Consider the following 12,201-nt stretch of genomic DNA (forward strand, 5'->3'; position numbering starts at 1 on the left):
CAGGAATGCACATACCCACACACATATAAAACCACACACTCTCTGATCCCACATTCAACAACTGGCACAGGTTTAAACCTCACACACACACACACTGAGGGAATTCAGAACCATTAACCTATTTCTGACAAAATGATAACCCACATGTGTCTAAATCATGAAAAATTACCAAGTAATCATTGTGGAATAAAGGAGACACACTTGGGCCTTAGTGTTCACTCATTATTATTCATTCAGTATTTGACATAAAATGTCAAATCGACCGTGTCCGATGGCCCCCAGAGTGCAGCCTCAATGACAAAAGGTACACTGTATATATTATGGACAGATGGCACAGGGAGACCCTGGTAGATATATGGGTATAGGGGCAGACACCACACACATGATATTTCAGCTGCTGATAGGCCTGTGTATAGGGGCTGGGAGTGGGAGTCAGGACACACACATAGGATGGTGGGTGGCAGGAACAGTATTGCTTCATAGAAAAAGGGTCTTTTTTATTATTTCGTATTATTAACTTAATACTATGATGATCATGTGTTTGAAAAAGCTGAGGATGTCAAATTAAAGTGTTATATTATTTATTTTTATAGTCCTTTAATATTGAGTATTTGCCGATTCGGATCTTTTACTTAAATATATTTACATATATATATTTATTGTATATGTATCCGACAAACTGAAATAATAGCTGTAGCCTTCTAAATCTGGCAAGGAGCACCTAATATAAATACTGAAAGTCCTGATTAAAAATATGTTTACAAGCTAAAATTACTAAATTGAAGTTGTAATAAAATATTGTTTACCTCTTTCCATGTGACAATGTGATTTATTCTTGAAAGATAAAGTGTATATCTTCTCAAAACTGCATTAATCAATCTCTTCCAAACATGTCCAAATGAAAATGAAACCACAATTAACAGAGGATTGTGTTTGAAAACAAAATTATTCCAACTTTATGGGGGACCGTGCTAGTATTTGACACACCGAAATAATAGCTGTAACCTTCTAAATTTGGCCCGAAGTACCTGATCTAATACTCTTTTTACTACTACTGAAAGTCCTGATTAAAAATATTACGTTTATAAGCTAAAATAATTGATATAATATCAATGAAAGATTAACTGGAACTTCTGAAATTGATGTGATGCGATCATCTAATGAGAAGATGTATCTCTGTTGGATTTTGGAGCTACAAAAAAATCTACTTTGGTACAGTGACACTATTACCTATTTCATTATCTATTTTCACTCATTCATATAGTAATGTTATTCACTATATTTTTGTGATGAATTAATTAAATGTATTTTGCAATTGTTCTTTGGTGACACATCTCAATTGTAATGCAAATAAAGCCTTATGAATTAAAGCAAATTAAATTTCTGTCAGTGAAACAGTAGAATCTCTTCCAGCGGGTTAAGTGGCTACATGCTACATGTATACGTGTGCTTGCAGCATTACCTGTTGGAAGACGCTGGTCGCTATGAAAGCACATCTGGGGTTGAATGCTCCGGTGCCACAAACGTACAGGTGAGTCTGATTAAAAGGCTGCAGGACTCGCAGGAAGTTAGCACACTCCAACTAGACCGAGAGACACACACAGAGATAGAACACAATGTGAGAAATAATGGAGGATGTGGAGTATTTTATGGTAAATAGTTAAACTATCAACAAAACTGGAAAAGTAATAACAAAAAGAGCCAATCTGAACTTTATTGAAACAACAGGAACTGCATGTTTCTCATTTGGATTTGTTGTGCAATGTGAAAAATACAGGTTAAAGTTTGCTCAAAGTGCCAAAGTTTTTACACACAAAATCCACAAAGACACTGAACTTCAAAGTAAGACATGTTTGCTCGATGAGGAGCAATTTTTCTCTCTTCTTTTATGTGAAAGTCTGTCCATTTTTTCGTTTCCTTGACTGAATAAATCTAGCTCACCTGAATCTTGATAGAGTCGCTAGCATCAGAGCTCAGTTGTTTGTTTATTTCTCTGAAATGAATCAGATTCAATCAATTCTAGTTCCGCTCTAGATTGTAACCTATCATGCAACAGTTGAGCTTTATTGCTGGAGAAATCTTTACACAGTTTCCTGTTTGGTGGAGAAACCTGGTATAACCTGACCTGTAAGCCACTGATCCAATCACCTTCATTTACTGTAACACACAGTAGTTACTGTGGTACATTTTGCCTTACTTATGCAATCTAGTGTGTGTTTCTGTGTCTATCCATGAGTGTGTGTGTTGAATCACCTCTGGATCCTTCCCAGCCATGAGACATTCTTGGACGCGGTCTGGACTGGCTGGCCAGTACAGCTACAGAGAGCGAGAGAGATACAGAAAACAAAGAGGGAGAAAAAGAGATTTAAAGCTGTGTTTATTACTCACTCTAAATTTTCCGATAAAAGCCTTTTGGCATTGGCAGTTGCTTGACAAGGAAGCGAGGCAGGGAGAGTCAGTAAAACATGACTAATCTAGATGAAAAAAAGGCAGGAGGAGACCTCTTGTGGGGCACCTTCAAGCAGGAGAAAATAAAAACCAACTGGAAGCGCTGCCGAGTCCTAATGATGAGTCAAGCTGTCAGAGCAGCAGTGATGGTGGCAACATGACAAATTAATCTACTGTTTGACTGTGACTTAAGAGTCTTTAGCTTCAGCTACATGTGCAGCATAATGCATTATAATATTGTCCTCAGTTTCGATAGAGCAACCAGATGATGTTATTGTTTACAGAATTGTGCATTGTGAATTATGGCATGTGTTTTGTGACATCTGTAAACATGCTTTAATGTACAATAAAACAATATTTTTCTCATACTGTCTATCTGAATATACTGTACCTGTATTCACCTTCCGTCTGAAATGCTTCGTTTAAGTCCCTGTTAAAATCTCTTTAAGTCCCTCTTCTGAAAAAGTCCAATCTGCTCTGATTGGTCCTCAGCTCTTGCTGTCTCTGCACCATCATTGCAGCTGGGGAATGACTGTAACAGCCCTGTAGCATCACTTTCTACCTATAAATACTATAGTTATGACCATCACAAGCTTACAAAAATCCTGATGGCTCTTTTAAGGACACATTTTCTGAATACAGACTGTGTGCACTTATCCATTTGTTGAGTATTTTGATAGTATTTAAAGAGCACCTAGACTTGCTTTACAATAAAAAAATACACTTTCACAATAAGGGACCTTTAAAGAAACATTTGAGTCACCTATTGAAAATCTAAGATCCTAATCAAGGTTCCAGCTCCTCTAACATGGTTCTTTGTCATGTCAGCTTCCTTTGCCACAGTCTGTTTCTAGTCCGTCTGATGTAGATTAAGTTCTTATAGGATCCGATAAGATAGGCAAATCAGATTTTGTGCTTATCATGTTAAGAGAACAGCACTCTGGCTAGGAAGCAAAAATGTTGACTGATTAGTCTCGGTGAGACAGTTCGCCCACACAGAAGCCAACATACGTGCTTTATGTCTCCTTCTGATCATCAGCCAGCCCAAAGGCCAATATCTGTTTTATTTTCTTTGACATGTGCATCACTGCCAAGATAAATAACGGTGTTCCAAAAGAAAAAGAAAGAAAAACCTCTGTAATGCAGAAATGAGGCAAGCGATGAAACCTGACAAATGATATGGAGACCTCAACTAATTTCTTTAAGTCTTTTGTAAAGGCATACATCTGTATGTCTGATTAAATCCACAGGTTGTTGAAGAAGCAGGTCACATCTGCTTTGGGCCCACTCAGGTTTGGTTGTGGGTTTTTTTTTCTTTTTAAAATTGGTTCATCCTGGGTAGGTTTCAGAGAATCGCCCATGAAAAGACTTATTTCTGATGGATGACTTCTGGATGTCTGGATTTGCTGGATGACGTTAATGTAAGTAAACATAATCAGTATATAATAATAAAAAACAATCAGAAATGGGCATTATTCCACTGCTTTCATGTCAAGGAAAGGAAACTGATAGATGTGTGACAGAATTGCAGCTTATTCAAATGGCAGCGACATGACTAATCTAAATATTTCCCTGAGTCAGTCATTCCCTCAGAGATCAGAGCGATGAAGCAGAGATTGGACTGATTGATTAGTATCTATACATACCACACAGACTGCAAAGGAAAAGCAGGAACTGAACTTTTGTTTTAGTTCACACCACTTTAAAATGAGAAATGGTAAAAATATCACCCCAGATGAAAATTCCGACTTCTTAAGTGTCATTAATGATGGAAAATGAATTAAGAAATGATCTGTGCATTGATATTGGCCCCCACCAACTCCTCAGAAATGATTCATGACAAATGATGGTGCTTTCAGGAAACAATTTCGTCTGGATGTCCAGTAATTGTTCGCCGATGTAGTCATTCCCGCAGAGCCCAGTGCAGAGTCGAGACGATCTGATAAGATCAGAGACCACGTTCCCCCTTATCTCCAAATACCACACACTGACATGGGCCACCACTAAAGGATTCTCTCCAGGTAAAGACTTTGGTTAATGTACCCCTCTGTGAAGAGCATGCTGGTTGTCAGTTTATACAACATGGGTTTACCCAGAAAACAGAATTCACTTGGCAGGAAAAAAAAGTTATTTGTTATTTATTATTATGCAAATCATGAGAAGAAAAATTGACATTGAGAAATGAAACATTTCTCTACTTTGGTAAAGAATACCAATGCTGGAAAGAAAAGACAAGAGAGAAAGTGGAAACAAAAGAAGCAGTGAGAGTGACTTCAGAATAAATACGTAAGAAAAAGCCACAAACACACATTGAAACCCTTGGTGACCCTTTCTGTAATGTGGGTTTCCAGCTGCAGACTCACACAGAAGGAATGCCTTGAGGGCTTTTTGCCTGATCAAAGAAAAATGTGTCTGAAGGCAGCAACATCACATTTGGCATGCTGCCCTGAACTGGGATGGACAGGAGGAACTGGTTACGTGTCCATCTCTCAGTGCCAAAATCTGTTTTATTGAGCCAGTATTACTGCACATATATAAAAGTATGTGTTAGGTTTAAATCATGAAAATAAAGAATGAAAAAAGGTGCAATAACTTGGTCTGAAGCTGCACTCATAAGAAGCTCTGGGTGTCAGTAGCAGAGAAAGTAAACAGAAATGTAGAGAATATGGCACTGTGAGTGGTTTTAACACCACAAGGGAAAAGACTGCACACGAGCTGGAACGGTATAAACAGACTATAAATACTGTAAGTACAAGTATATAGCTTTACAGCCAGCACAGGGCTGAGCTATGAGTTGACTATGACTATCTATCGTTTTGTTGGCTGACTGCCTGGCTGAGTGGGTGGCTGGCCGGCTTGACTGCTGTCCGTCTGCCTCACTGGTTGCCTGTCTTCTTGCCTACCTGTCTGGCTGTCTGATAGCTGACAGATGAGGGTATTGATTTGATCTAGCAGGGCAGAGTTATGAAAAAGACAGCACTGCCGCTGTCCTTGCTTTGACCCTCAATTTAAGCAGACTGGTTGGCACACCGTCACTATGTCTGTCTGGATTTAAAATTCAATTTGCAGAAGGAACCCAGATGTTGTAACACACATAAAAAAACAAAGTTTGGGGTCCCGTGAATATAAAGAATGCTTTCCCTAATGGCAGACAGGTTTTGGGATTCCCACCACTGGTGAGTAGCGACACACACAGCCCCATAAGGATGAGTGACACGTGTCAGGGTGGGAACTTGACCAGCTGAATCAAGAGAGGGCAGAGCATAGCAGGGGGTCTGCCTCGGGGTTTTAAGCTTTATACTATTGATGCTATGAGGAAATCAAGAAAAGCAGAAAAGCAAAAGCACTCACTGGCAGAAGAAATCGCTAAATAGGCCACAGAAGAAAAAAAAATTAACAGGCTGAACACAGGTTGCTAATGATTCAAAGGTGATCTGTTTATAACTTGATCCAAATTTCAGCTTTTCTCTCTTTGTCTCTAAAAGCATAACAGCTCTCCAGTGCCAACAAGAACCCTGCTGCTCAGCCGTGAACGTGGACAGTGGTGGAGTTAGGAATGTGAGAAATGTGCAAAAAATTATTTGTGGCCTGACTGGAAGCCATTATCTTGCTATCTGTTAGTCCGTTTGGAAAGTTACAAAACGTTAGGTAACAAAGGAGCTGTATACCTCATTCAGGGTGTCTTAAAGGGTTGTTTTTCAATGACTGGGTCTCCATTTTTTATTTACCTTGTACCAATGCACAAGGACACACATGCCAATGGTGTCACACTATTCCGCTGATCAACAGTTTGTGGTAATATAAAGAGAAATTGCTGCAATGTGCCAGTAAAGGCAGGGAAAAAGAAGACAAGCTTTCAAACATTATGCTGGATTTGAAATACGAAAAAAAACAAAACAGAAGGAAATGCTTTTGACACATTTGTTAGACCTCAAGAATGCACACAATGTATTTTGGTTGCAAAAACTGAATGTAAATATAACTTTATTTGTTTAGAAGAGAACTTCAAAGGGCATATTTAACTTCTACAACAAAACAGGCATGTTAAGCTTTTGAGATCTTTCCAAATATCAGTGGATAAGCTGAACACTGTTTCTGTCTACTTGTGTCACTAATTACTATTAATTGAAGTTGATGATGGTACAAATTAGAAAACAGGGACTAAAGAAGAAAATATGTGAGTTTCTGTAATAAGAGAGAGGAACTAGCTAAAGATAGGCAATCAGAGGGGTGTGACTTTCCACTTCCTCATACCATGTGTAATTAGTCCCATCAAAGCCCTGACACATTAGTTATCTGCTGTCATTGACTGTGTGTTTATGTGTTTAGCTTAGAGCATTCAACTTGTCTCTTGTATGTTTGTGTTGTACCTTGCCTCGGATGGTATGTGAATGCATGTGTGTGTCCTCCAGCTCTAACCTTGTGTGGGTTCTGCGTTATGTCGTCCAGACTGGTAGACAGCAGGTTATCTTTCATGGCCACGTACAGACGCCTCCTGTCTTCGTCAGGCAGCAGGGAGTGCAGGTCTCCGGCCACCAGGGGCAGTGTCAGCAGGCGGCCATTCTGGATCAGCTCTGACAGAGGACAGAAAGCAAAAAAATGATGGATTACACTCAGCGAAATGTGCAAGGGAATCTGGAAGAAATTAACATGAAATAAACTTTCTTGCAGTCAGAGTTGAGTCAGAGAAGAAGATTGATGCCACTGTTAGGTCTGTGCATTAACTATGGAGCTAGAGCCAGGAGAGGATTATCTTAGCTTAGCATCAAGACTGGAAGCAGAGAAAACAGCTAACTCAGGGTTCTAAAAAGTTCAAAAATACACCCTGATGTACCTCTAAAACTAATTCAATAAACGTGGATATATTATAGAGCTGGAGACGGTGCCACAACTCAGCCAATTTCTCCCAGTGGCCACTTGTGGTATAATAACAAAAAGTCACCATTTCCCCATAGACCACCACTACAAAAAACAGAGATGTCTGTCAAACAAGGACACCTCAAACTTCAGAAAAGGTCAATTACTACTCTTTTTTAATTCAAGGACATTTTATATTTGTAAAATGTTCCTTGAACCGAGAAAAGCAATTTAAAAATCTGTGACGTCACAATGTAAAATTCATGGGCTGAGCAGGAACTTGCAGCCAGGGTATCACACAACTGCACATATTTAGTGGGCTGCACAACAGGAAGTAAACTTAAAGTCTAAAACTTTTTTAAGGCTTGTCGAGCATTTCTCTTTTGACTGAATCGGTGCCATCTTTTGTATCCAGTTCTTATAACACACCTATGGTTTTAATCCGTACACAAAGCAGAATTGTAAATTGTGGTTTTAGTGCCAGTAATGAGAGCTAGGCTAGCTGTAAAGCAAACTAATTGGCTCCTAACTCACCTTCAGAGAGGTGTAAGAGCCAAGTTTTTAATGTTCACAATTGAAAATGTGGTTTACACAGGCATTGGCATCAGGAACAACAATAAATACAAAAAGATAAAATACAAATACCCATAATACCCAATCTAAATATTTGTTAAAGTGACTGATGGTTTTTTTAATCAAGTTAAGAAGCAAGTGAGTTTTTTAACAGACAAACAATCAGATAAACTAACATGTGGGTCAAAGACACAAACTTTCCCACACCTGCAGCATCCATCAGACAACCATTGTCAGTTGTTTGTCTTGCAGCTGCATTGCTCTTATCACACCGGACACTCGAGTCAAACAAAAGAAACTGCAATGTATCTTTTATGAATAAACAAACACACACTTGCACACAGACACGCAGTACCTGAACTCCATCTCCAGACAGATTGTGTGATAACGAGCCATTCTGAAAGCACAGATAACCAGCGTTCGGCTTAAATGTTTTTTAAAAGATTACACTGTTGCGCCATGTAAACTATGAGAACTATGAGAACACTGCACGTCCGTCTGTCTTGTGTTAACTTTCATATTTTAACTGCCAACTGTTTTTTCAGTGGATTGGACTTGGCATCGGCCCTCAAAGCTAAAAGCATAAACATATAGGCTTAAAGCAGCACCAGGCAGGGCTTCACACGTTGGCAGCTCTAAATAGCAGCGAGAGGCAGGAAGAGCTTATGGTTTGAACTTCAAAACCCAAAAAAAGTTGGGCCCATAAAGTTAGTAAAATGCATACTCTTGTTAAGCAACCTGGCTGTTCTGTGATGCTTTAATATCAAATATATAAAGGGGAGGGGAAGCTGAAGAGTAAATGTTCCAATCCAAGTGAATAAAGCAGACCCTAAGGGACAATGGGATATATGGGATAATAATTCAGCTTGTAATTAACATACATTATGTAGCTTTAGCACACAATATTGGTTCACTCAGGGGAAGATTTAAAGGAGATATTAATGATTTATCATCTTTCACTGCGGCAGCAAACTCAGCTCACTCTTATGAAAGAGAGATCATGTATAGATCTTTACAATTCAAGTGATGAGCATTCATGCAGCGCTTCTTCTTTCAGAGTGATGGAAAACCTGTCTCATACACGCGGCGTGTTTCCTCAAGCAGCTTAATCTGAACTGACACAAAGATGCAGAAGATAATCGGGTCAATATTCCGTACAATATCACGGGGGTGTTAACTTCCAGCATGGGCGCCTTTCCTGGGAATCAATCATTCAACCCCGAGCAGCTCTACCCCACTGAATAACGCAGCAGGCACTGGATGTTGAAGTATGGCGTACATGATACATTTACTGTTTTTTAAATGCAATCTGATGAAGTTAAAATCTTCTTCTGGACTCATTAAATGAAAAAATATATTCTAATTAGCCAATGATATGCTGTTGTAGGGCTTTATCAAAGGACTGCACAATAAAATAAAACGTCTTGACACAGCACTTCTGCTTTGCACACATTTACAACCCAACAAACAGAAATCTATCCATCAAAATACAAACCTGTGTGCTGACACAACACTGTGGCTGCCTCTTCTTCTATAAATTATGCCCACACAGCCTTGCCTCTCCACACACACACATGCCAATTATCTGAACTAAAGCTGACTGAAGCAGATGTGGGATCTAAGAAAGAAGTAATGAATGACTCTGAATACCTTCAACGCTGCTGTATGTGTTCTTTATACGCTACATATCATGTTAGTTGGCATGTTGGTTCAAGAGAAAAAATGGTTTGACCAGAGACTTATAGATGAATAAAATGTGTTGAGGAGTGAGTGGACACTGAGTGGAAGAGAAGGAAAACAGAAAAAGGGAGAGATTTATGAGAAATGAGACACGCTTGAGGTGCTGAAGATCGATGTGAAATACTGAGAGAGAAATGAGATGAGACTGCTGAAGGACCATGAAATGATGACAGACTGGATATAAAATACAAGGATAGAGAAAGAGATGGCAAGAGGCACGGGATGAGAGACAGGGTAAATTCACCGTGAACATACTTGTATCCCTTTGTTGAGATTTACTCATGAACAAAAGACCATTCAAACTCTGTTGGTACTAAATCACCACTACGGACTGCTGAAACAGTATGTGTCTGTCGTCTTCTGAGACAAGTGTGTTGCTCTTGTGTTAAGACTGAGAGTGTAATCTGTTCAAACTGCACACTGGCCTTACAATCATTGTTCGATCAACTGAACAGAAAATATTTAATTGTGGTTTAAACTATAGTAACTGTATCCCACATCGGACACATCTGCAATGCCACACTTTCCGGTGTTTCGCGGTCATTTCAAATAAGATCTCCACCACCAGTGTAGGTATTAGTGATTTATACATATTTAACAATTTACGTGTGAAATTTAATTAATGTAAATGGAGATTTACATGTCTAATTACAATACGAAAGTAATTCTGATGAGAGAAAGCAGGAAGAATGCTTGGGCGACACTCGGGCGACAAACTTAAAAAGCAGCATCATACATATGAAATTTAACTATACTGTATTTTATTGTGAAGGATGGAAGTACAGTCCGGGTGTGGGATACAGTGACGCTATATCAATTTTTTTCTGTTAACTATCTTTTTTAAGTTTCTTGTGTAAAGTTGGTCTGACATCAAAATTAAAAGGTGGCAGAACTCAAAATATAATGTTTTTGTACACATGAAAGATAAATAATTTGGAATGAAAAACATTAGTTAGCTGTTAGCACAACTTTTATTGTTATATATTTTATAAGTTATATTGAATGATAAGTTATCTCAACAAAGAAATATCTAATTGACTCAAATGTTGGCACATTTCCTCAAAACGTAACATCTTAAGTTGGCTTCAAACTCAAAAATCTAGCGCAGAAAGTTGACTTGAAATTAAGAGGAACAGTCACAGTGCACCATGGTAGTGCCTTGTCAATCACAAGGTAGCAAATCCTTAAAGCACTCCCTGCTTTATCGTCTATTTTGTTCTAAATGTGATCACATTTTATAAAAAGAAACATTATGCTGTATTGAAGAAGACTTTAAAGTAGTGATTGAGACCATGAACTTATTATGAGAATGTTTACTGAGGTAATAAATCAAGTAAGAAGTACAGAGACACTTTCATACAGTTGGACTTCTTTTTGCAGCCAGTGAAGTCGACCCCTGCTGGCTGTTAGAAAGAATGCAGGTTCAAGGCACTTCTACATTGGCTTCACTTTTGAGGTTAGGGTTAGGGTTAGGGTTAGAACAAGTGAACAGCTGGGGTTAGGGTTAACAACTGAACATGCAACAATGCAGATGCTTCACACAGCCCCACAAATATGGATTTTCTCCTCTCTTGTAACTTAAGATGCCAATAAGCGGTTAACCCCAGGCTTGGTGTTCAGCCAACTATTAGGAGCACCAAACAAACACGGTGTGAAAAAGTCGGTCCTGTTTAACTAATTGTACAGGAACTTGAATCTGATTGGTTTGGACCCTTTCCAAATTCATCAAAATGTACAACATGGTGGGATGACAGGTGTCCACAACTCTGCCCAATTAACAAACTCCATGCTGTGAGCCCATGTGATTTTTGTTTACAGTTACGGGCTGGCACATAATCATGTGATCAGATCAGAACAGAACCAAATATTGCATAAATATAATATAGTCCACTCTTTTTTTTTTGGACCAAAAAAACTTTTTTGTTAAATCTGATCACTGTATTGCATTGTGGATTTTATTTGTAACACTTTTCATCTGTATTTTTGCACATAAACTACAAAGTAATTGTGAGAGGGTAATATAGCAAAGGTGGATAAAGTCAAAGAGAGGAGGAGGAGGAGGAGGGAGAGGGGATGAGAAAAATGACATGGCAAAGTGACAACAAGATGAAAACGGTCTGATGGGTGAAGACAGTTATGAGATGAGAATAGGAGAAATGTCAAAACATGACATGATGACAGACAGATGAGGAGGAAACTGAAGAGGGGGAGAGAGAAAATGAGTGAGCAGAGAGAAATCTTGATGGAAAAAATTAATAAATATTGATTGACGATGATGAGGATGAACAGGAGGAGGAGGAATGGGAAAAGACAGGCAGGGATTGGGCAGGAAAGGTCGACGCAGATAGAAAAGAGAGCTCCTGTAAAAATCATTTTGCGATGACGGGGCTGAGGGGAATGATGGGCATATGGGTGGATTGAGGAGGAAGTGAAACCAAGTGAAAAAGGAGGATGAGGGGGAAGAGCAGCCGAGAGGGAAAATTGTAGAGTAATAACAGAGTAAAGAATGATGGATAGACAGGTGGACCGAGGGGGAGGAGAGGGGTGAGAGAGGCTGATGAAAAAAAAAGAGGCAAAAGTGAG

At 39.0% G+C, this 12,201-nt stretch overlaps 1 protein-coding gene across 1 annotated transcript in view; it reads right to left on the reverse strand.

The window, feature by feature from the left end:
• The window catches only part of sema3h (sema domain, immunoglobulin domain (Ig), short basic domain, secreted, (semaphorin) 3H), a 65,667-nt gene that overhangs the window by 31,563 nt on the left and 21,903 nt on the right, over positions 1-12,201 (reverse strand). The window contains exons 2-4 of the mRNA XM_059333238.1: positions 6,868-7,022; positions 2,254-2,316; positions 1,463-1,582 (exon numbers count right to left, since the gene is read on the reverse strand). Coding sequence (XP_059189221.1) covers positions 1,463-1,582; positions 2,254-2,316; positions 6,868-7,022 — 338 coding nt within the window. The remainder of the gene's footprint in view (positions 1-1,462; positions 1,583-2,253; positions 2,317-6,867; positions 7,023-12,201) is intronic.

The sequence above is a fragment of the Centropristis striata genome, chromosome 5, assembly GCF_030273125.1.
Source record: "Centropristis striata isolate RG_2023a ecotype Rhode Island chromosome 5, C.striata_1.0, whole genome shotgun sequence".
Classification (NCBI taxonomy): Eukaryota; Metazoa; Chordata; class Actinopteri; order Perciformes; family Serranidae; genus Centropristis; species Centropristis striata.